We start from the raw sequence: 21,645 nt of genomic DNA, 5'->3' as shown, positions 1-21,645 counted from the left end.
CGTCACCGTCTTCCAAGGCCCCGTCTACCGACGGGCTCCCGCCCCCAGGGCCGGGGGGCCTGAGCGTGCCTTTTGTGGCTGTGGTTCCAGCCCCCACAAATATGCACATCACTCTCTTCCTTTGCAATTAGTGTTTTGTGACCTGTTTAAAAGTTTCCCCTGCATTCTCGTGTTTGTATTTTTAAAAGCACTTATCGTTTTTATCAGTTAAAAAACGAAGCAGCTGAAGTCGTGCTGAGGGTCCCCGTGTTTCTTGCTTACCCCCTATAACGGCCTTTTAAAAATGCCCAGGCGTCCATTTGCCCCTGGCCTTGAAGAGCGCCAGCACTCGGCACCCCACAACACGAGAGCGGCTGTGCAGTAGGGGGTTCGGGGGGGCGTTCAGAAGGCCACTGAGAAGAAACCTCTGAAGTGAGAGGCTGAAAGAAATTGCCACCCGGACAGTCTAGAGAGGAACATACAAGTCTGAAGAGCCGACGCCAGGTGCACGCCAGGTGCACGGTCTTGCACTTCGGCAGGAAACCCTGGCACCCGGGACCCGGCTTCGTGCACGGCCTCCCACACCTTCACCTGAGGGACCCCGAGGGTGCTGCCCCTGACTGCTTCAAGGACGGAGGCAAGTGGGGCTTGTTCGTCCACTCTTCTCCCTTCTGGCCTAAAGGCAACAAAATGTGGTGCCCCAAAGACTACTGGTTTCCCTGGCTGACAAAGGAGCACATGGACGGGCACACCTGTGGCCGCTCACTCCTCCCACTCCCCCCTGCCCTGGGAACGTCTCCGGGTCTGCAATGTTGGCTGAGTGAGCCCTGGGGACCCCCCAGCCCTGCAGTCTGCACGGGCCCACCTCCCTGCCCTCCTGGTGGCCCCAATCAGAGGCGGCGTCCAGTGTGCTGGCCTCGGCCTCTGGGTTTTATTCCAGCTCCCGCCTTCGCCGGGCACCGGGGCCGGCCGGGTCGGCCGGGTCAGCCGGGTCGGCCGGGGCCGGCCGGGTGTGCTCAGGCAGAAAATAGCGCTGCAGGGCGGGCTGCAGGAGCAGTGGGGGCAGCGGGCGGGCGGGGCAGGGCCAGTCCGGGGGGAAGGGCTGAGGCTCCACCCGTGGCAGCGGCAGCTTCAGTGTCCGGATGGAGCCATCCAGAAAGCCGCCTGCCGAGGCTCTGCGCGGGGTGCCGCCTGCGGGCGCGGGGCAGTGAGGAGGGGCCCGGGCGGGGCCGGCGCGGGGGCGGGGTGTTAAGGAGTGAGCTCTGCCAGGTCTCCGCCTCCGCACTCACCCCTCAGGCTCATCAAAGGCGGGATCTTGGCCTCCTGAAGCCGGACGATGGGGTAGTACCTGCGAGATAAGGAGGGCCACGTGCGCTTCCCCGCCCCGCGCCCCGCGCTCCGCGCCCCGTGCCCCGTGCCCGGCACCGCGCGCCCCGCGCACCTGCTATCCAGCGGCTGCCGCACCACTGTGCCCGGACTCCGCAAGCGCAGGGCCTCCTTTTCCTTCTCCTGCAGCAAGCCCCCGCGCCTGACCAGCTGCCGCTCGCAGAAGAGGTTGAGCGCGTCGACGGGCTCCAGGTCCAGCACCTGAGAGCGCGCCCAGGCCGTCTGCTCGAGCGGCCGCAGCGCGGCCGGCGCCGAGGTGCGCAGGGGCGCCTCCGGCGAGGTGCAGAAGGGCTGCAGCGACTCCGAGAGCGTGCGTCGGGTCCGCGGGATGCGCGCCCCCGCGGGCGCGGGTGCGGCCTGGGGCTCCGGGGCGGCTGAGTCCTGCGCTCTGGCCGAGGCCAGTGGCTCGGGCGGCGCCAGGACCCCGGAGAGCGGCCAGGAGGCGCTGGAGAGCGTGGCGGAGTCCTGGGACGCCTGCGATTGGGTCCCCCTGGGGACACTCCAGGAAGGCTCCGAGGTCTCCGAGACCCTGGGCAGCACCGCCGGGACTGGCAGCAGCACAGTTTCCATCTGTGAGGGGGTGGGGAGCTGCTCCAGAGCCCTGCCACCCGGCGCGGGGCCAGGAGGCCTGCCCGCGGGCTGGGCGGGACGGCGGGAAGCGCAGGCCGGCGGCAGGGGCCGGGGGACGCAGCGGGGAGGGAGGCGCGGCTGCCCACTCCCCGCCCGCACCTGCAGCGCCCGGACCATGTCCTGCAGCTTCTGGCCACAGCGACTGCGCAGCGAGGCCTTGGAGTTGATCTCCCAGCCCTGCGCCCAGGTCACCATCTCCTCGAACAGCACGCCCTGCGGGTCCTGCAGGCCCAGCCCGCTCAGCAGCTTTCGGAGCTCCGGCCTGGGAAGGACGGGTGCGCGTGTGAGCCCAGGCCCCGGCGGGGCGCACGGCGCGCAGCGCGCGGCGCGGGACTCACTGGCAGTCCGCGGGGGAGTAGAGGAAGTAGGTCAGGAGCTCCAGCACCACGTCCCACGACTCCAGGGTGCAGGCCAGGAGCAGCTGCAGCGCCAGCAGCACGAACTGCTTCTGCGTGCTGTCCTGCGGGGAGACGGCCGAGGGTGGGCGGAGCGGGAGGCCCCGCGCGCGGGGCAGGGCGGCCCGGGCGCACCTGCAGGCTGGGGGGCCGGTCCTGGTTGAGCAAGCGCAGGAGGACGGGCCGCAGCCGGCCGCGGAGGTCTCTGCTGACGTCGGGCACCAGCCTCAGCAGCGCGCCCAGGATGCTCACGCGGTCTGCCCAGGAGGCCTTCTCCAGGGCGTCAGCGAACAGCGAGGCCAGCCCCTCCACCGTGCCCACTTCTGGGTAGGCCTGCGGACGCGCGCGCTGCAGCCAGGCCGCGCCCCGCCGCACCCCCTGCCCCCTCCCCAGGCTTCCCAGTTGTCCCGGGCGCCCCCAAACCTCCAGGCTGAAGAGGGGGAAGAGCTTCTTGAACCAGTTCTGGCAGATGAAGAAATGCAGGAAGCTGGGCAGGTGCCCGTAGCGCTCTTCCCAGAGCCAGCCCCCGGAGGGCAGCCGGGAGCGCGCAGAGGCAGCAGCAGCATCGCCCAGCACCTGTGAGGGCAAGGCCCAGACCGTGGAGCTCCTGGGGGAGCGGCCGGCACCTGCCGGCCCCACTACCCGGTCCCGACAGCAAGCCACCCCAGGTGGGGCCCCGGGCACGCACCAGCGCCCTCTGCTCCTTGGATAGGGCCAGCTCCTCTGAGGGTGGCCCCCACGAGCTCAGGGAGGACAGGCTCCGCTGCAGTTCCTCCTCCTCTTCCTCCTCCGCCGGCTGCTCCTCCTGGATCCTGTCCTCCAGCCACTGGACCAGCCTCCGTTGCCACATGGTGCCATGTTGCCTGCTGCTCAGTGAGGGCCACTGGTCGTCCAAGTTTGCACCTGACTGCGGGGGCAGAGGGCAGGAGAGGCCGGCTGGTGGGCTGCGGGGCGTGAGCTGGGGCCCTGGGAGCCCTGCCACGCCCCACCTTGCTGGCCTTGCCTTGGTCCACTTCTGTGGGGCCAGCAGGGTGCGGGCTCCGGGGCCGCCCATCTGCCGCCACGGCCACAGCCGCTGCAGCACCGCCGAGTTGGGCACGAAGCCCGGGAAGCGGATGGGCCACAGGAGGCGCTGTGGGCGGAGGAGAGCGGCCGGCAAGGGCCTGAATTGCGCCGTGGGCCCGCACCCCTGCCTCCCCCTACCCACAGGCTGAGAGCCTTCAGATAATGTGGTGGAGGGGCCATAAGGAGGGGAGGGAAGCAGGGACACCCGCCTTTGCTCTCCGCGGATCCCCAGCCTGCCGCCGTGGGGCAGGGACGCCGGCGAGAGGCGGCACCAGGGCCCGGCAGGGAGCGCAGTCGCCAGGGGCCAGTGGTGGTCGGGGCGGTGCCCAGCCCCAGGCTGGGGAAAGGGCAGAGGCCAGCGGGGGCCTGGGTGGGGGGGTCAGAAGAGCCTGCTCTCCAGGGGCCGTGTGTCCCTCCGGCAACTGCGAAGATGGCAGGGATCCCCACTTTGCTGAGGAGGGGAGGGGCAGAGTCCCGGCACCTGCCGCTGGCGGGGGTATGCCCGGGGCAGCGGGGAGCCGGTGAGGTGGCCCTTGAGGGCGTGACAGGAGGCCCGGCCCCTGGTCCTCTTGGCTACAAGGGGTCCGGCCCTCGACCAGGTTAGGACACAGGTTTTCAGCTGAGGGGAGCCCAGGGGCGCAGGAGGGGATTTCACCTGGTCGACGAGTTGGACGGTGGCAGGAAAGAAGCCCTCAGTCAGCAGCCTCCCGCTGTGTCTCTTCGGTGGAGTCTGGGGACAGGACAGGGCTCAGGATGGAGCGCCGACCCCACACCCGTGGCTGGCTGGCAGCCCGCCTGGCTGGAGGCCTCACCTTGGGCTGCTGGCGAGAGGATGGCAGGTCTCGGGCCACCTGTGTCTCCTCCTGGAGCTGCTCCGACTGCAGCTGCAAGTCCAGGCTGAGGCCCAGGATGTAGCTCAGGGAGGAGTGGGCCAGCAGCTGAGGGCGCAGGGGTCACGAGGTCAGCACGGGGGCGCGGGGGAGCGGCAGGGTGGGGGCAGGGGCATGACTCACCTGGGATGCCTTGCTGTGCACCTTCCGGGAGGCCGGGGGGATGGGCAAGGGGGCTCGGGGAGGGCGGGCTAAGCGCTGGCTCAGGGCCTCCAGGTCCCGCCGGGGCAGGGCTGTGGGCCCTGCCTGAGGCTGGGCCAAGACCCCAGACTGCCCGAGCTCCTCGCTGGCGTCTCTCTCTGCTGGGTGGGCCCTGAAGCTCCACTCCTGGGACCCCCTCCTGGGGCACGTCCCCTGGGAGGGTGTTGGGAGCAGATGGGGGCGTCAAAGGGCCTGATGCCAAGGGCGGATGGCACGGGGGACGGGTGGGGGCAGCCCCACCCACCAGCAAGTCAGGGCCGTAGATCAGATTCAGGTAGTTGTCAAAGGCTGCCTCGTGCTGTGTCCAGGACAGTGGGGGCGGGGCTGCTGGGACCACCAGCCCCAGCCTCAGTTGCTGGAGGTCACGGTCCCGGGCAGCTAAAGCTTCGATGGCCTGGGGTGGGGGTCAGGGGTCAGCTCATTCTTTCCTGGACCCCGCCACATCCTACCCAGGCAACCGCTGGGATTCCAGGCCTGCCCCAGGGACCGAGGGGGTGAGGCCTGCGCCGGGGCTGGGGGCAAGGAGATGGGGACCACCCCACCTCCTCCTCCAACACTGGCTGAGGCGTCGCCTTCTGGTGATGGCTGAGAGTCAGAGTCGCACTGCAGATAGGATGAGCGCAGGGGGGGCGCTGGATGCCACGACCGGTGGGGTCAGGCAGGGCTGGGACAGGGCGCCTGCCAGGCATGGGGCCGCCGGGGCTGGGGCGGGCTTGTGGGGTCCCCTGAGGGCTCCGAGAGCCCTGGGGCCTCGTCTTGGGGGCAGGCAGCCAGGCCCCGACCCAGGGAATTGGGTGGGGCCTCCAGGCCGGCGCACCTAAGGCTGGCCGCCCCGTGCAGGCTGGCGAGCCGCTGCAGCTGGGCTGAGGTCAGCAGCTCCTGGCTGGTCAGTGGCAGTGGAGGGTCGTCCACAACTTCGGGGAGCTTCTGGCACAGTTTCTGAGCAGGGGAGAGAAGCCTGGAGCCCCGGCCTAGGGGCCCACGTCCTGGCAGCCCCGCCGGGCCCGCCCCGTCCTCGGTGCCCACCTTCACCAGGTACGAAGTGGGCAAGTAGAGCGTGTGGGACACCAGGCAGAGGCGGGGACCCAGGGCCAGCACCAGGTCCCCACTGTTGCTGCAGAAGGTCAGGGCCTGAGGGGCACCATTCAGCTGCAAGAGCCTGGAGGGGTGCCCAGGTGCCACCGTCCAGCCCCTGCTCCACAGCGAGGGAAACCGAGGCAGGAGCAGAGCCGAGGTCCTCGCCCCCCAACCCGCTGCTAGTATCTGCTGGAGGGTGGGAGGGGAGCCCGGTTGGCCGCCCCCAGCCCCTCGGCCCCAACCCACCGCAGCAGGCGGTTCTCGGAGGTCCAGAGGCGGACGGTGCAGTCCAGGCTGGAGGAGGCGTACAGCTTGAGCGAGGGGCAGCAGCACAGGCCTGGGTGGGCGTGTGGAGGGGCGGGGTCAAGGGCAGGGCGGGACCCCGCAGGGCCTCGGCTTGGCCCCGCCCGCTCACCCGTGATGTGGTCGGTGGGGTCATCCTGGGGCCGGTGGTCAAAGCGCTGGCTGTTGCCCAGGCCGAACTGCACGAGGCCGTAGGTGGCACTGGCCGGGGCTTCAAAGCCCACGGTGACGCGCGCGCCCAGCGCGGAGAGCGCCACGGCGGGGTGGCAGCACGCGAAGGTGCGCAGCAGGCTCAGGCTTTCCTCGGCGGCGTAGGGGAAGACGCGCCACATCTTCACCGTCAGGTCTGCGCCTGCGGGCGACGGGGGCCGGGCTGGGCTCTGGGGGAGCCGGGAGGGGATCCCAGGGGGCAACTGAGAGTAAAGCCGGGGGCAACACTAACCTGACGACACGATGCAGTTCCAGGTGGACGCGATGGCGGTGACGGGGCCCGGGCCGTGTGCTTCGGCGTGGAAGACGGGCCGCAGCGTGTGCCACTCGAGCACCAGCAGCGCGCCGTCCACGCGCCCCACCACCGGCAGGTACCTGCGGGCCCGGGAGCCCGTTGGCGCGGGCCTAGCCACACCGCCCGCCCGGCCGCCCGGCTCGCGGGCGCACACCGGTTCTTGTCCTTCCAGGCCCCCGCCACGTCGCTAGGGCCGAGCTCGCCCCCATGCTGGCACACGGCCTCCCAGTTGTCGCGCGCGCTCGCAGGGTCTGGGATGTGGCTGTAGAGGTGCAGGCAGCTGGGCCGCGGTGCCGGGGACGGCGGCGGGCACACGCGGCGCAGCACGCGCATGGGGCAGCGCGCCGCGTTGACGCGCACCAGGTGCCCGGCGCACGTCAGCAGCCACAGCACCTCGCGCGGCAGGCAGTAGGCCACCGCGGCCGCGCGGTCCTCGGGCTCGAGCAGCAAAGCACTCACCGTGCGCCCGGTCGAGGCCGACACCAGGCAGACGGAGCCGTCGGCGCACGCGCACACCAGGCGCATTGGCAGCGGCGGGTGCGCGGGCGCGGGCAGAGGCGGCGCCACGTGCAGGTGGAGCACGGGCGCGGGCAGCTGTGCCAGCAGCGAGTAGAGCTCGCGCACTCGCCACAGCTCCACGGTGCCCGCGCTGAGAGAGAACACGGGCCAGCCTGCCCTGGCAGGCGCCAGCAGGCGACTCACACGCCTCAACGGCACGTCCGGGTCCCAGGAGCGCAGCGCCACCTCGCCCACCTGCGCCGCCGCCTGCAGGTCCCACGTGCGCAGCGTCCCGTCCTGCGAGGCGGACAGCACCAGGGCCGTGTTGGGGAGCACGGCCATGGCCGTCACCGGGCCTGCGGGAGGACGCGGGTCACGCAGGCGCGCCGCAGTGGAGGGGTGCGGCCAGAGCTGTCGGGGAACCCACTCTGAGCTGCCGGGGCGCGGCGCACCTGTGTGGCCCACAAACACCGTGCGGATCTGCCAGTTGGCCTCCCACACCTTCACCGTGCTGTCCCGGGAGGCCGTCACCGTGGCCTCCACCGCCGCGCAGTAGGCCAGGTCGGAGATGGTACTAGGGGAAGGGGGAGGGGCGGCCCTCGGACTCAGCACCGCCACTGCTGCCCGCCCCCTGCGCCCCTGCCGTGGCCGGCTGTCCCCCCCGAGCTTGTGCCTGTCCGCCGGGACCCCCTCGCGTGCCCCTGCCCCGCGCCCCCTCACGTTCTGTGCAGATCCCAGCGCACGTCGACGAGAGCCCAGGAATGCAGATCCAAAGTGAGCACTGCGGCGCCGCAGGCCGCGAAGCAACGCGGGGCATGGTGGTGGTGGTGGTGGTGGTGGTGGGGCCCCGGGGGCCCCAGAGCCAGGCGCGAAAGCGCGCCCGCGGGGCCCGGCGGCAGCTGCAAGGGCAGCCCGTGTGGCACCAGGCGGCGAGACCCTGAACGGAACTTCCAGAGCGCCAGGCTGCCGCCGGCCTCGGCCACAAGCAACAGCCCGGGGCGGGGCACTGGCAGGCAGCAGGTGGGCTCGCGGGCCGACCCCCTGCCCGCCCTGGGCTCGCTCAGCCACAAGAGCCTGAAGTCGGTCCCGAGGATGGCCAGCCCCGCGGGTCCCCACCCCACGAAGCGGCCCACGTCGCCCAGCGGGCCCGGCAGGGTCACGAGCCCCGTGAGCGCGATGGGGGCGCGCAGCTCCTCGAGCGCGGAGCCGTCCTCTCTGTGCAGGTGCAGGCGGCCCGCGCCGTCCAACACCACGAAGCGACCGCCCGCCGGGTCCTGGGCCACCGAGCGCAGCCCGGCCGCCAACTCCAGGCGGCGCAGCGGCTCCAGCCCGTGCGTCAGGCGCGCCACGTGCAGCTCGGCTCTCTTCTCCTGCGGGCCAGGATGGGCGGGCCTGGGTCAAGTGACCACGGCGCCGGTGAGGATGCCGGCAGGAGCCGGCAGGGGCCGTGCTGGGGACCCCTCGGGAAAAGACCGGGCCGCACCTTTTCCACGATGTCGTGGAGGCCTGTGCGCAACAGCAGCCACAGCTGGCGGGCGCGGGCGCGCGGGGTCAGGGTGCGCCACAGCGGGTGGGTGGTGAAATAGCGCAGGGCCTGCTGCGTCTCCGAGAACGGCGGCTCTGTGGGCGGGCGGCAGAAGCCATCGGCGCTGGCCTTGGGCCCTCAACCCTGGGGCCTCCCTGCGGGCCGTGCCGGGTCAGCCCAGGGAGCCGTGTGTGCGCGGAGGAGCCTGCGCCCGAGCTAGGCCTGCCGGGGAGCGGCGCCGGGGCCAGCCAGGCCGCGCTCACCGTTCCCTTCCTGGAGTAGCCCGGGGTCCGGGACGGCATAGATGCCCGTGTCGTACAGATCCGTGTTCAGAGTCGAGCCGTCTCTCTGCCCTGGAAGGGCGCTGGTCGCCTCCGCCGACTCCATGGCGGCGGCCGCGGGGCCAGGCGCCAACAGCGGCGTGCGCGTGCGCGTTGGCGGTTCCAGCAACCGTTGCTAAGGCACCTGCCGCCGTAGGCCCCGCCCCCGACGCCGACGCGCTCCCTCCCCGCACCACACCGCGGGCGGGTCAGTGCCAAATCACAGAAACTTTTATTGGAAACAAACGAGCTGCAGCAAAGTGACACTCAGTGCACGCGGCCGGGAAGGCGAGGTGGGGGGTCTAGGTGGGCGTCGGGGCCCCGGCTGGGCCTCAGGCAGAAGCCCTTGGGCTGGAGTGTGAAGGCCCGGGCCTTGCCAGGACAAAATACAAAAATAAACTCTGTGGTCCAGCTGTCCCTGCCGCCGGCAGTTCCTCTGGGCAGGCTCTCTCTCACCAGGCCCCTGCGGTCCAGTCCAGCCGCAGTGTGGACAGCAGGGGCCTGGGGGCGGTTAGGTGGACAGTCACAGGCTGGAGCCCCGTGGACGAGGCCTCAGGCGGCGTCACAGCTGTGGCAGCAACTGGGTCTGGCCAGCAGTGGGGGGCCCCGGGCCCCTCAGGCGGGCAGGTGCAGGCACCGGGTGGAGCCGCGTAAAGCTGGGGCCTCTCCTCTTGCTTGTCACATACAGATGACCTGGACCCTGGGCAGAGGTTGGCGAAACCCTTGAAGAACCACAGCCAGGCCGCCAGGCAGAGGGGCCCCCCCCACCCCCACCCACCCACCCTGGGGAGCTGGGCCACCACCACCGTCACACACCTGTCCTCCTCAATGGCACTGGTCTCCTCGGCTCTGCCCTCACGGCCTGCACCTCCCCTCTCGTCCTCTTCCTCCTCCTCCTCCTCCTCCTCTCCCAGCTCCATGTCCAGCTCATTACCCGCCTCCGAGCGCGTGTACGTGGAGCCACTGGGGGAAGTGGGGGGACTCCGTCTTAGGACCCCAGGCCTGCCACTGGGCCTAAGGGGCCCAGGGAAGATGGCCTGAGACGAAGTGGGGAAGGAGGGGGGCGGGAGCCACACACGCGAGTGCGCGGCGGGCCCACCTGATGGAGCGGCAGCTGAAGAAGACGATCCGCTTGAGCCGCTTGTTGTAGAAGAAGTAGTTGAAGGACCAGAGGCTGCCGTCCTCCCCAAAGGGGTCCGAGTCCAAGTCTGGGTTGTAGCTGGGGAGTATGGGCGAGAGGGAGCGTGAGGCCCCAGGTGCCACACCCACCTGGGGCCACCTGCAAGGACACCGGCCCACCTGTAGATGTCGCATTCGGCCAGGCAGATCTCCTCGTCCACCGCGTTCCACAGCTGTGGCTTCAGGGCCTTGAAATCGTCCCGCACGGCCGAGAAGAGACTGCAGTTGACCGCGTTCACCACCTAGGGTGGGCCACAGTCAGGGCCGCCGGGGTGGGGGGCGCGGGGGCCGGCCGAGGGGCTGCGAGGCTCTCCCCCCGCTCACCCAGCCGAGGCTGGGCTCCCGGCTGAACTCGTGGCTGCGGGCCGTGCTGAAGTCGTAGTCGGGCCGGAAGGACTCGTTGAGGGTCGCGATCAGGTAGAAGAGGGTCTTGCGGCTGCACTTGTCGCTGAGCGGGCTCTCGTCCTCGCCGCCTTGGCTCTTGCTCAGTCTGTACGTAGAGACGGTCAGCAGGATCCTGCAGCCGCAGGACCCCCACCAGCCTGGGGGGCGGCCCACCCGCTCACCTGCTGGGGCTGAGGCCTGAGGTCTGCGGTGGAGACAGTGCTTCCAGCACATGTGGCTGGCCCTCCTGGCAGAACTGCTTGAACATGTGCTTGTCGTCCCCTGCCATCTTACACGAATAGCTCTCAATCCTGTGGGAAGGCGGGTGGGACCGTGGTGCGATCCCCACCCGCACCCAAGCCCGCTCCACTCCGGTCAGGACCTGGCCTCACCTGCCAATGATGTGGGCATCTCCTGTCTCCACCGTCAGCTGTGAGTTGATGGCCTCGAAGCTAGAATTCTCCAACAGCTTCATGGTCCTTGGGGAATCCAGGCTCCACAGCACTAGTGCTGCCTGAGGGTGTGGGAAAGTTGGCCCTGGGCACCTGCCGGGGTGGGGCTCGGCCATCGGCCCCCCTGCCCTGGTGAGTGTGGGCACCACAAACAAGCTGAGTCCGGCCCCTGCCCAAGCTCCCGGGCTCATGCCCTGCCCCCCCTGCTCTGGCCCGGGCCGGTGAAGTGATGAGACCCTGTGATCTGAGGCTGGGACAGGTCCGGGCCCCAGCTCGGCCTCACCCCTGCACCATCCAGGAGTTCTAGGTCCAGGTTTGGGGCTGCTGATTTAGTCTCCCCCTCAATGCTTCCTCGTGATACGAAAGAGCCCTCACCCACCATGAGGGTCACACGGAGTCGGCTTAGGAACTCGACCCCTGCAGCGCCCCTCAGGTCGGGCTGGGATACGCAGCCAGAGCAAGAACGCCCGTCCGGCTGAGGAGTTACGACACCTGTGGCCACCGGACAGGTGCTCTTCCCTGCTCCACCGGCTGTTTCCCAGAGAGGAGCGAAGAACCCCCATAGGTTCCTCCGTTCTTCTCGGCGAGGGCGCCAAGGAGCGGAGGGAGGCCCCGCTGCTCTCGAAGGGCCAGACGGGAGCCGCCGTCCGCCCCGCAGCGCCCGCCTTCCGGGCAGGGGGAAGCCCCGCCTGGCCGAGGTGGAACTACAAGTCCCAGGAGGCATTGCGCCGAGGCAAGCGCACGCGCAATGGCGCGAGGCCTGCTGGGGGCTGTGGTTCCGGCGGCCCGCAGACAGCGGCCGGGCACAGGGCAGACGCCTACCTGCTCGGGCTGGGCCGGGTAGGGTGGCGACGGCGCCGGTGAGAAGGCGGTGAGTGCTGCGGCTTCGGGCAGCGCGGTGTCCTCAGGACCGGAGGGCGGCGCCGCGGCCTCCGCTCGGGCCGCACTGTATCCGGGGGAAGAAGCTCCGCGACGACGTCCCGTTACTCCCGGCCCTGCCGGCCCATCCGGATTGCCACCGCGACATAGCCTCGCCCCCCTGCACAGCGCCCGACTATCGCGACGACCTGCCCGCCGACCGCCACGGATCGCCCCGGCGACCGAGCGAGCGAGCGAGCGACCTCCGCCTCCCTCGGCCGGACAACAACAAGCGTCCGCAAGGCCCGGCCCCACTCCTCTGAATGGCCCGCTCCAGCCTCCGGGGTCCAGAGCTCCAGTTGCCATTGGTCACCTTACCCGCCGCTCATTCTTGCTTCCCGCTCTTACTGGTTGACGCGTCTGTCAGTCACGCACTCGGCCCCCCCTGGAACCCGCCTCCCCGCTGGCGCTCATTGGCCGCGGCCCGCGCCCGCTCCGCCCCCGGGGGCCGTCCGTTTCCGGAGAGGCGGCTCGCCGGCTCCGTGCCTAGCGTGGGCGGGTCGCGGGCCGCCCGTCGTCCTGGGGGCGGGGCCGGCGGGGCGGGCTGTGGGGCGGTGGCGGGGGGGTAGATAGTGGCCGCGGGGCTCCGGGCCGCAACTTCCGCCCGCCCGGGCCCCAGCGCTCCTCCCCGGCCCCCGCTTTCCAGGCCTGTCCGGTGCTTCCGTCCGTGACAGAGCCCGGCGCACTGACCTCAAGGACGGCTCAAACGTGACCGTCTCGAAACGGTCCCTTCCCGCCCCGCTAGCGGGGCCGGGCCTCAGTCACGGGTGGGACACGCCGTGGCCCTCCTGGGCGGAGCGGGCGGTCCAGGCCCGGCCCGGCTCGTGGCCTCGGCCGCCTCCCAGTCCCCGACGCCCCGGCCGCGCCGGAACCTCAGGTTCGCGGCCCGGGTTTCCGCCCGGCGGCAGCGCCCGGCGGCCCGGCCCACGGAAGCGGGCTCGGGGGGCCGGGACCCGGCGGGACCGGAGATGGCGCCGCCGGCGGGCGGCGCGGTAGCCCAGGACGCGGGCTCGGCCGTGGTGCTCCTAGCCGTGCACGCCGCCGTGAGCCCGCTGGGCGCCGGGCCGGACGCCGAGACCCAGCTGCGAAAGCTGCAGCTGAGCGTGGACCCCGAGCGGCCCGGGCGCTTCCGGCTGCAGCTGCTCGGCGCGGGACCCGGGGCGGTGAGTGCGGGGCGGTGGGGGCGCGCGGCCGGGCGGACCTGGGGGCCCGCGGAACGCGGAGCCCGAGGCGACGCCCTTCTCGCCTGCCGCGTGCCCTCGGGCGGTTCCTTCGCTTTGCGTGTGTGAAAGTGGGATGCTGCTATATCCGCCTTTGTAAGACTGTGCGGATTTTCAGAGACCGCGAGTGAAGGGCTTAGAAAAATCGAGTGGCTTGTAAATGTCACCTTTTACTGCTTTCATTACCATGGGGTGTCTGGGGAGGCACTGAATGTGGTGTCTCCCCCTCCTTAGGTCAACTTGGAGTGGCCCTTGGAGTCCGTCTCCTACACCGTCCGCAGCCCCAACCAGCACGAGCTACAGCCTCCACCTGGAGGACCTGGGGCACTCAGGCTGCACTTCTCCAACCCTCAGGAAGCTGAGCGGTGGGCAGCCCTGATCCGAGGTGCCCCCACGGAGGGACAAGATGGTCAGTGCCTGGAGCAGAGGCTCGTTTGGTGTGCAGGGGACTTGGAAGCAGCTAGGCCCCTGGTCCTGGACGGGAGCTGTTGTGGGGAAAGCTAGGCATATCTCACCCACTGCTGGAGTCTGGAGAAGAGAGAAGGGGAAGAAGAGTCGTCAAGGTCAAGGAGCTGAGATGTGAACCAGAAGGGTGTGCAGGGACAGAGCCAGAAGGCCTCAGTAGAGTTAGGAGAAGAAATGCTCTCAAGACCAGAGGGAGGTATTTAGTGGGGAAGAGCCAGGCCCAGGTTGGGGCACGTGATACTGGTAGGAACTGGTGCAGTTGTGTGGGGTGGTGCAGATCAGGCTGGAGAGAGGGCGTTTCCAGAGGTGCTGCGATGGACCTGGCCAGATGGAAGAATTACTGGTTAAGGCTGGGAAAGATGGAAGACAAGGGGCAGTAGGCTTCCAGATGAGGTCCTTTTGGGGAGGACACGGAGCTGGCTGGCTTCTGACACCTCCCTAGAGTGCAGGTCCATCTGGGCTGGAGAGGTGTGGCTTAGGAGTAGGAGAAGCCAACCAAGGTTGCCAGGAGAGAGAAGCAAGAGAATGGAGGCATGCGGACAGTGCAGTGGGGAGAGAAAGGAGAGAGCCCATGAGTATGTGAGGGAGAAAGGCTGACAGTGTAATGTAGCAGAGGCCCAGGAAGCTCAGCAGGCCGAGAGAAGGGTCCTTTTGCTTGCTCATTTGCCCATTCAGCACCCACTCCGTCCCTACAAGGCACTCTGGGCACTGGAGGTTCCACAGCCAAGACCTCAAATCTCAGCCCCCTTGGAGCTTGCATTTCTGCAGGTGGGGAAGCAGCATAGAAAATAATAAAATTCTTGGTAAATGGAGGGATGGGCATGCTGGGGCTGGCAGGGTAGTGAGGCATCGCTGAGAACGTGACAGAGTATAATGGGAAAGTCCTGACAAACCACAGGTGGAGGAAGCAGCAAGTACAGAGGTGCTCAAGCAGTGGCTTGATGCTCAGCACAGGGTGCCTGGCACTCCCCTTTTTACTGGGAGACAGCTCAGATAAGTGGGGGAGCTGCCTTAGACTATCCTAAGAGCTGTTTGTCCTGGGAGGAGCCCTCCCCATGCTGCAGTGAGCTGGGCCTTGAGGTGGAGATAAGAAAAGGAGGCAGCAGGTGAACCCAGGTCTGTGAAGCTGCCGAAAGGAGGTGGTAGCCCCAGAGGGGGTTTGTTGGGAACGGAGCAGCCCGAGGGGAAAAAGAGGCGGGCTGTTGTCTGAGAAGCTGCTTGGCTTTGGCTGAGGCTGAGTGGGGAGCCCTTGCTGGCAGGCAGGGCTGACAGAGACCAGGAGAGGTGGCCGGGCCTCTAAGGAGGATGGGGACAGGTGGGACCCGGCAGCAGGGGTCCTGTCCTGCAGGACTTGAGCCTAAGGATGAGCCAGGTGCAGCTCCAGCACAGACAGGCCAAGGCAGGGCCCGGCATAGGTGGGTATGAGGAAGTGCGAGCAAAGACCTTGAAGCCCAGGTCAAAGGGCAGGCCAGGTGGTGTGGTGGGCTTCCGGACAGAGGGGAGGACTGGGCTGAGGAGCCGGATCGCGGGAGGCCACCAGCCCACCCATCTTCCCTCCCAGGCAGGGGCAGCCCACCTCCAGCCCTGGGCCCAGAAACGTGCCCTGTTTCCCTACCCAGCCCTTCCGAAGACCCTGTACCCAAGGCGGGTCCTCCCCGGAGCCCCGGGGTCTTGGCGGAGAAAGGTGAGGAGGGGCAGGCAGCTGGAGGGGCTTGGGGAGCGGCTGGTGCCTGCACTGACTCTTTCTTCCCCACAGAAGAGCTGGTGGGCAGCCTGGCCCAGGCCATCGCCTGTGGGGACGAGAAGGGCGCGGCCCGAGCGGCTGCCCTGCTGGCCCAGCAGCACGTGGCCCTCAGTGTCCGGCTGCAGGAGGCCTGCTTCACCGCAGGCCTCATCAGGTGAGCTTGGCTGGGCCCTTCCTTCTCACCCCCCACCCTCCCAGGCCTCCTAGCTCCCCCAGTCCGTCCACCTGCCTGCCCGTCTACCTGTTGGCCCATATTCTGGCTCAGGCTACAGGTCACGGTGGAAGATGCTGCATCCTCAGCCCACGTCACACTGCAGGTCAACCCCAACTGCACCGTCCAAACCCTTCAGGACCAGGTAAGCCCAGGACGTGGGGAGCCCTGTAGGGTGGGGTGGTTGGGGCGACAGGCCCCTGGCCCTGACGCTCTGGCCTCAGGTGTTCTCAGAGTATGGCTTCCCGCCAGCCGTGCAGCGCTGGGTCATCGGGCAGTGCCTCTGTGTGCCCGAGCGCAGCCTCGCCTCCTACGGGGTCCAGCAGGACGGGGACCCTGCTTTCCTCTACCTGCTCTCAGCTCCTCGAAAAGCCTCAGGTCAGTCCCCTTGGGGAAGAAGGGAGGTGGGGTATAGCCAAGACAGCCTTGACCCCCCCCTTCTGCCACAGGACATAGCCCTCAGCACCCCCAGAAGATGGATGGGGAACTAGGCCGCCTGTTCCCCCAGTCACTGGGGCTGCCCCGAGCCCCCAAGCTGGCCACCACCAGCCTCCCCAGCTCCCTGCAGGTGGGCCAAGGGACTGGACAGGGTGGGGCAGGGCTGGTGGCTCTGGGCAGAAGGATCAGTGACAGGTGTCCCCCTCTGCAGCCTGGCTGGCCCTGCCCCTCCTGCACCTTCATCAACGCCCCAGGCCGCCCTGGCTGTGAGATGTGTAGCACTCAGAGGCCCCGTGCTTGGGCCCCCTTTCCCCTCACCCCCACCCAGCAGCCACCAAAGGTACCGGCGGGTGGGGTGGGGTGGGGTGGGGGAGGGCAGGCAGGGCAGTGGGGCAAAGCAGGAGTGACCCATCTCCCCCTGCCAGGTCTCAAGGAGAGAGGATGGCTCGTCCCTCCCAGGCCCGAGGTCCCTGGACCCCCTGTTGAACCTCTCGGGGGACCTCTGCTGACTACTCACCAGGATCAGAAGCAGGGTTGGGGGAGGGACCCACAAGCTGGGACATTAAAGACACTTCAGAGCCAATCAAGTGCCCTTCACCTTGTCTTCACGGAGAACTGCTGGCCAGTCTCCAGGCTGCTGAGCCCTCGCAGATGAGGACTCTGCAGAGGTGGGGCTTCCCCAGCCAGGCCCAGCAGCCACTGCTGAGTATAGTGGGCTGGAGTTCCACTGGCCACAGGAGCAAAGCGCCACTGACCCCTGACCCCAGGGCTAGGGGCGGGGTTGGGGCTCTGTGGGCAGGACCCTCTGAGCCTGGGCTCCTGTTTGCAGTGATGTCCTGGCTCTGTCCACATACCCTCGAGTGCTCCCCCTGCCCTCCCCCCTCAGCTGGAGCACACGCCCTCCCTGGGCTGCGGGCTGCTGATCCAGCCAGCGTCTGGGGTTGGTGTGTCAGTTCCTCCATCCAGTAGAGGAAAAGCTCAAAGGCTTAGCCCTGAGCCACAGCCTGTGTCCTGGGCTGCACCCAGTACTGCTGAGGCCAGGCCTCTTTGGCCCTCCTGTCACTGCCCCTTCACTGCTGTCCCCCCCCCCCCCCCCACGGTACTGTGGGAATTGGCCACTGGCTGGCTGGCCTGGGCCCACCACCCAGCTGCCTCTGGGCAGCTGAACGACCTGCGCTCTGCCCACTCCTGCCCAGCGTTCCTTCTCTGTGGAGGGCACCTCCAGCTGTCTGCCTGGAGAGTCCAGGCATCGTTCCTCTCTGCTGAATGCTGCCGCCTCTGAGCAGCTGGCTCTCTGCTCCCTGTCCACAGGTGCTCAATCCTTTCTGGACCCCAGCCACCCACTAGTCGGGCAGTCCGGCCACACTGCACCAGGTGTTCCTGGGCACTGAGAGGGCAAAGGCCTCAGTCACAAGGTCCCCTGCAAGCTTCATCCCTTCGTGCAACAATGCAGAAGGTGTATGTCAAGAAACTTAATTTATTCCCATGATGGGGCTGAAGGAGGATCTGGAGCAACAAGCAGGTCCCGGTCCCCTTCCCTCTTGTCCCAAAGGAAGAGGGGCTTGGCCACACAGGCCTGAGGTCTGGCCGGTCCCGAGTGGCTCCTGGACACAAGGGCCTGTTCAAGCTGGATGACAGGAGGACAGCAGACAGGGTCACTTGGGTGGCCGATATGCCATCTTTCGGCTCTTGAGGACTGACCACTTATGCCGCTTCATGGCATAGATCAGGGGCAGCAGCAAACCCATCATCATCAACATCTGGGGGACAAGGCAGGCTCAGAAGAGGAAGGTGGGGCGCTGCCCAGCTCGCAGCCCCCCAATGCCCCCTGCATGCCTTGCCCACCCCTCACCTTGAGTCCCATGCGTTTGCGATGGTCATGCTCTGGCTCAGCTGCCCATCGCAGAAAGCTGCAGACATCCTTGGCCACCTGGGACATGGTAGCTGGGGTACCTGGCCAAGGACAGGCTGGTGAGGGCTGCTCTTGGGAGCCCCTAACCAGCTTGGGGCAGCCCTGAGAGCACACTCCTCCGTGGAACAGACCATGATCCCTGCCAATGGCCTCAAAGGGAGGACACACAAGAGGCCTGGACCAGAGGCAGAGCTGTGGGGCTGCCCACGAGCCACCTCAGGCGAACAGAGAGCACCCCAGCTGACCAGGGGACAGACCAGTGTGCCCATGCCCAGGCTGAGGGCCCCCTTACCATCGTCATACTCCAAAACATCCGTGTAGATGGGCGGTGCCATGGCGATGGCTTGGCCAGGGAAGTAGGGATTGAAGTAGAGGCCTTCTCGCAGCGACACGCCAGTGGGTGGCTCACAGTAGCCCGTGAGCAGGGAGAAGACGTAGTCCTCGCCACCGTGCCTAGGGCCAGTTCCACAGCTCATCAGTCCCCAGCAGGCCGCAGCCCCTCCTCCCCCACCCCAGCACCACTGCAAGTGGCTGGTGTACCTAGCTCGCACGATGTAACTGAGGTCAGGGGGCAAGGCCCCATTATTGGCAGCACGAGCAGCCTCAGGGTTGGGGTATGGTTTTGGGAAATAGTCGGAGAGTTTCCCTGGCCGCATGAACATCTCCCCATCCTCGTTGGGGCCATCCTGCACCTCCACCTAAAACCAAGAGCCCCATCACAACCCTGCTGTCCACCACAGCAGGAGCCCCAAGTCCTGGACTTTCCACAACTCCAAGCCTCGCACCTCCTCAGCCAGGGCCTTAGCTTCCTCCTCCGTGTAGCACACGCCCACGAGGTGCCGGTAGGCCAGGTAGTCCATGCTGTGGCAAGAGGAGCACACCTGCTTATACACCTGGAAGCCCCTCCGGATGCTGAGAGAGAGGGAGGGAGGGTTAGGGGTGGGGAGGTTCCACCCCCCAGGCCACCCAGAACCGGCCAGCAGCTCACCTGGTGTGGTCGAGCGAGGAGAGGAGGCCGCGGTGAGTCCAGGGATAGCTGGGAGGGTGCAGCTCCAGGTCAGTGGCACTCACGGCGGAATGCAGAGCCACGGCCAGCCCGGCACCCCCTGCCGCCAACATGCCTAGCGCTGACAGCATCACCTTCCGGCCCCGCGACGGGCCAGACTTGGACGACAAAGCCGCTGCCTGCAAGAGGCCCGCTCAGCGCCTGCCAGAACAGGCTCGCTCCACCTGGGGATCTGCCTCGCAGCGCCCACCTCCTCCACCCACCAGCTAGCCCGGTCACCTCCAGCACAGTGAAGCACGCCCTGCCCCTGCCGGTCCACCCCAGTCCGCTGCGGACCCCGGAGGGGAAGTGAGGCGTGTTCTCGGGCCGGGGCTCGAGCCGAAGTGAGCAGGGGAGGTGAGGCAGGTCAAGGTCACAAGCAGCCGGGCGAGGTCAGGATGGGGTCACTCGAGGACGCGGACTGAGCCTGGACGGCCAGAGGCGGGAGCCGGCCTGGGGCGCCAGTGAAAGGCCCCAGCCCGGAGCCGGCAGCGAGCCCGCCCCGCCGCCCCCCACCCTCGGACCAGGAGCCCTGCGGGTCGGAGGAGTTGGCGCCAGGCCCTACTTCCGGGCGCCCAAGGTGGGCGGACAGCGCGGAGCCGGGGCGGGGGCGCCAGGGTCGCTGCCCGGCTGCCCCTGCGCGTGCCCGAAGCTTCCCCGCTGTGACCTTCACGGGGCCACGGAGCCGCGTGGCGGGCATGGCCAGGGCGGGCGCTCACCTGAGGCGTCCGCAGCAGGAGCTGCCCGGGCCGAACACTGCACAGCAAACCCCGGGCCCGCGCGCCCGGCAGCCCCGCGCCCCGCGGGCCCAGCACCGCCCCGCGCAGCGAAGCCGCCGCTGCCGCCATCTTGGCCCTCTTCAGCGCGGCCGCGGCTCCCATCGGCCCCTGAGGGGCCGCCGGAGCGCAACGCTCGCGAGAGCTGGGGCGGGGCCTGCGGGGGGCGGGGCTGCGCGGGGAGGGCGGGGCCTGAGGGGCGGGGCTGCGCGGGGAGGGGCGGGGCTGCCGCGCTGCTGGGGCTGGGCGCTGCACCCGCGCTCCCCGGGTCGTCTTGGAAACCGGCTGCGGGGCTCCCGCGCCGTCGTGATCGCGTCTCCCTGTTGCCGTGACAACGGCCTGGTTTCCCCTCCGCGCCGCCGGCCTCTTGCGCCTGGGTCTCCCGGGTGCCCGGCGCCCGCCCACGCCTGGGCGCTCCCAGTCCAAATCCGCGACACCATCCAGGCCCCCGCGTGCTCGCGTCCCGCGGCCTTTCTAGGCGGGACAGGGCGCGGCCGCGAACAGCGCGCCGAGAGCGAGGCCCCGTGCCCGGGCAGCCCCGCCGGGCGTGCCGTTCGTCCTGTCGGCGGCTGCGCTCCGCCCGCCCCGGCCGCGGCGGCCTGGCTCCAGGAGAGCGAGGGCAGGCGGGAAAGGGCGGCGCCTCTGGGCCGCAGCCTGCACCCCCGCCCCGGGCCGCACGCAAGCGGCGCGCTGGCCCCTCTCGGGGCGAACACCCTGTGCTCGCCACTCATTTTGCAAGGAGTTAGCAGGCACATATGCCTGTGAGCAGAGCAGCCAAGTTCCCTCAAGAAACTGCTGTCTGTAGACAGCGAAATGGAAAAGGAAGGATATTCAAAAATTCACCCCTCCATAAAAAATAAAAAATGAAACACTGGAAAAAATGGTCGGAATAAACATTTTCAGAACTTGGGAAATTCAAGGTCTGCAGCATGGGGGAGAGTGTTTATTCAAGAAAAACAGCTGAATCTTGGTCAGACTAACTAGTTTTGTGGCAGTGTGGCAGCAAAGTCAGGAGTTTTAAAGGGCAGAAAAAGCCAGTGGCACTGGGAGGGACTGAGGAACAGATTTTCTACATGCGGGCCCAGAGGGGAGTCAATTTCCAAATTCTGAGCTCCGTTTTTCAGTTTTCATAGGTTTATATAGGATTTTATGTGGGATCAGCATGACTTTTGCTCATTGGCTAACGCGTTGCTAGGTGAAATTTTGCAAGCGGGGTTATAGAAGCAGAAGGCAGGTGTGAGGTCATGCTTTCATGAGCTGATTTACAGAATTGGGGGGGCAGGAGTGGCTTGTTAGATTACAGAAGCGGTGGGCAGGAGTGGTTCGTTTGCTAGTCTCCTGCAAGGCCGTGTTCTCACGGGTTGATGTACAGAAGTGGGGGCAGGAGTGGCTCATTAGATATTTTTGCAAGGTTATGCTTTTTATTTCTCAACAGCAGCATAACTTTCCCTAGTCCCATCCCAGCTCTCCAGCTCACCAGAAGCCATGAGAAATAGCCTGTATCCCTGCTACTGGAGCAACCAAAATGGACTTCACTTGCAAAAGTAAAGTTGTCTTTATTCATCCTGTCTCTGCAAAGGCCCCGTGTGGGACGCTGACGTGGTGCTCACCCCGTGTCAACAGCCTTCTTCCCGAGGGTTTGTCAAAGGCAATTGCAGATAAGTGCTTTCACCTTGCAGCTGAGTGAGGCAATGGTTAATTCCAGGGGGCAAACAGGCTAACAAAGTAGCTTAAAAGGAAAAGCTGGGAAATTAGGTGTTCCCAGAACTTTGAAAAGCCCAACATGTGCCTGGGAATGTAGAAGGCCATATGGGGACATGAGGCAAGTGTGCAAGCTCAGAAAGACCTGAGAAAGCTGGGCAAGCAGGAAGTAAAGGCGAAGGTGGAGAATTGTAAACTGCCGGGCTGAGTGCTGAGGGCAAGACCCAGCCCGCACACAGGGCCCTAGGAAAGATGGAGATTTATCGGTTCTGGAATTTAAGAAAACACCTGTCCAGTCATTAGCTGACCACTAAGCTAGCCACATAGAGACTTCAGTGACCCCAAGAACAAAGAGTACAGAATTAGCAGAATTAATTGAGAAAAATGACTAAAACAATTAAAACAGTAACAAAAACAAACCCTAGA

General features: G+C 67.3%; 4 protein-coding genes across 4 annotated transcripts; 1 reads left to right on the top strand and 3 right to left on the bottom strand.

Moving 5' to 3' along the window:
• Positions 1-883: 883 nt before the first annotated feature.
• Positions 884-8,924, bottom strand: WDR97 (WD repeat domain 97). Its single transcript, XM_058276172.2, is given in 23 exon segments — positions 884-1,170; positions 1,269-1,327; positions 1,421-1,935; positions 2,095-2,257; positions 2,334-2,455; positions 2,526-2,723; positions 2,814-2,966; positions 3,079-3,297; positions 3,394-4,185; positions 4,268-4,393; positions 4,469-4,699; positions 4,791-4,940; positions 5,089-5,149; positions 5,364-5,485; positions 5,573-5,705; positions 5,870-5,960; positions 6,039-6,278; positions 6,369-6,511; positions 6,586-7,285; positions 7,382-7,503; positions 7,650-8,299; positions 8,413-8,549; positions 8,718-8,924. Coding segments are annotated over 23 exon segments (5,511 nt in total). The 5' UTR covers positions 8,842-8,924; the 3' UTR covers positions 884-910.
• Positions 8,925-8,983: 59 nt separating this feature from the next.
• Positions 8,984-12,028, bottom strand: MAF1 (MAF1 homolog, negative regulator of RNA polymerase III). Its single transcript, XM_058276170.1, has 8 exons — positions 11,612-12,028; positions 10,730-10,851; positions 10,520-10,648; positions 10,278-10,443; positions 10,074-10,195; positions 9,874-9,993; positions 9,591-9,737; positions 8,984-9,474 (listed from the first exon to the last, which is right to left on the bottom strand). Exons 1-8 carry the CDS (start codon positions 12,011-12,013, stop codon positions 9,453-9,455), a joined length of 1,230 nt encoding a protein of 409 aa, XP_058132153.1. The 5' UTR covers positions 12,014-12,028; the 3' UTR covers positions 8,984-9,452.
• Positions 12,029-12,432: 404 nt separating this feature from the next.
• Positions 12,433-16,368, top strand: SHARPIN (SHANK associated RH domain interactor). Its single transcript, XM_058276171.2, has 9 exons — positions 12,433-12,870; positions 13,162-13,336; positions 14,954-15,076; positions 15,149-15,290; positions 15,402-15,492; positions 15,572-15,725; positions 15,797-15,915; positions 15,997-16,125; positions 16,211-16,368. Exons 1-9 carry the CDS (start codon positions 12,676-12,678, stop codon positions 16,292-16,294), a joined length of 1,212 nt encoding a protein of 403 aa, XP_058132154.1. The 5' UTR covers positions 12,433-12,675; the 3' UTR covers positions 16,295-16,368.
• Positions 16,369-17,242: 874 nt separating this feature from the next.
• Positions 17,243-19,625, bottom strand: CYC1 (cytochrome c1). The gene is made up of 7 exons (XM_004472018.3): positions 19,462-19,625; positions 18,686-18,882; positions 18,483-18,609; positions 18,238-18,395; positions 17,990-18,150; positions 17,638-17,738; positions 17,243-17,545 (listed from the first exon to the last, which is right to left on the bottom strand). The coding sequence occupies exons 1-7, from the start codon at positions 19,621-19,623 to the stop codon at positions 17,441-17,443; spliced, it is 1,011 nt and encodes a 336-aa protein (XP_004472075.2). The 5' UTR covers positions 19,624-19,625; the 3' UTR covers positions 17,243-17,440.
• Between the last annotated feature and the right edge of the window lie 2,020 nt (positions 19,626-21,645).

The sequence above is a fragment of the Dasypus novemcinctus genome, chromosome 14 (genome assembly GCF_030445035.2).
Source record: "Dasypus novemcinctus isolate mDasNov1 chromosome 14, mDasNov1.1.hap2, whole genome shotgun sequence".
Lineage (NCBI taxonomy): Eukaryota > Metazoa > Chordata > Mammalia > Cingulata > Dasypodidae > Dasypus > Dasypus novemcinctus.
The sequence above is the reverse complement of the archived record's forward strand: the minus strand, read 5'-3'. Positions and strand labels throughout refer to the sequence as shown.

What these genes read in the sequence shown, in the direction of transcription:
- SHARPIN (XM_058276171.2), top strand. Translation starts at nt 12,676, where the DNA reads ATGGCGCCGCCGGCGGGCGGCGCGGTAGCCCAGGACGCGGGCTCGGCC. An exon ending in CGGGGTCTTGGCGGAGAAAG is followed by an intron (nt 15,077 to 15,148) that starts GTGAGGAGGGGC and finishes TCTTCCCCACAG; the next exon opens with AAGAGCTGGTGGGCAGCCTG. An exon ending in CCACCCAGCAGCCACCAAAG is followed by an intron (nt 16,126 to 16,210) that starts GTACCGGCGGGT and finishes TCCCCCTGCCAG; the next exon opens with GTCTCAAGGAGAGAGGATGG.
- MAF1 (XM_058276170.1), bottom strand. Translation starts at nt 12,013, where the DNA reads ATGGCAACTGGAGCTCTGGACCCCGGAGGCTGGAGCGGGCCATTCAGA. An exon ending in GATGCCCACATCATTGGCAG is followed by an intron (nt 10,649 to 10,729) that starts GTGAGGCCAGGT and finishes GCCTTCCCACAG; the next exon opens with GATTGAGAGCTATTCGTGTA. An exon ending in GGGAGCCCAGCCTCGGCTGG is followed by an intron (nt 10,196 to 10,277) that starts GTGAGCGGGGGG and finishes GGCCCACCCTAG; the next exon opens with GTGGTGAACGCGGTCAACTG.
- CYC1 (XM_004472018.3), bottom strand. Translation starts at nt 19,623, where the DNA reads ATGGGAGCCGCGGCCGCGCTGAAGAGGGCCAAGATGGCGGCAGCGGCG. An exon ending in TCCTCGCTCGACCACACCAG is followed by an intron (nt 18,610 to 18,685) that starts GTGAGCTGCTGG and finishes CCTCTCTCTCAG; the next exon opens with CATCCGGAGGGGCTTCCAGG. An exon ending in GCAAACGCATGGGACTCAAG is followed by an intron (nt 17,546 to 17,637) that starts GTGAGGGGTGGG and finishes CTTGTCCCCCAG; the next exon opens with ATGTTGATGATGATGGGTTT.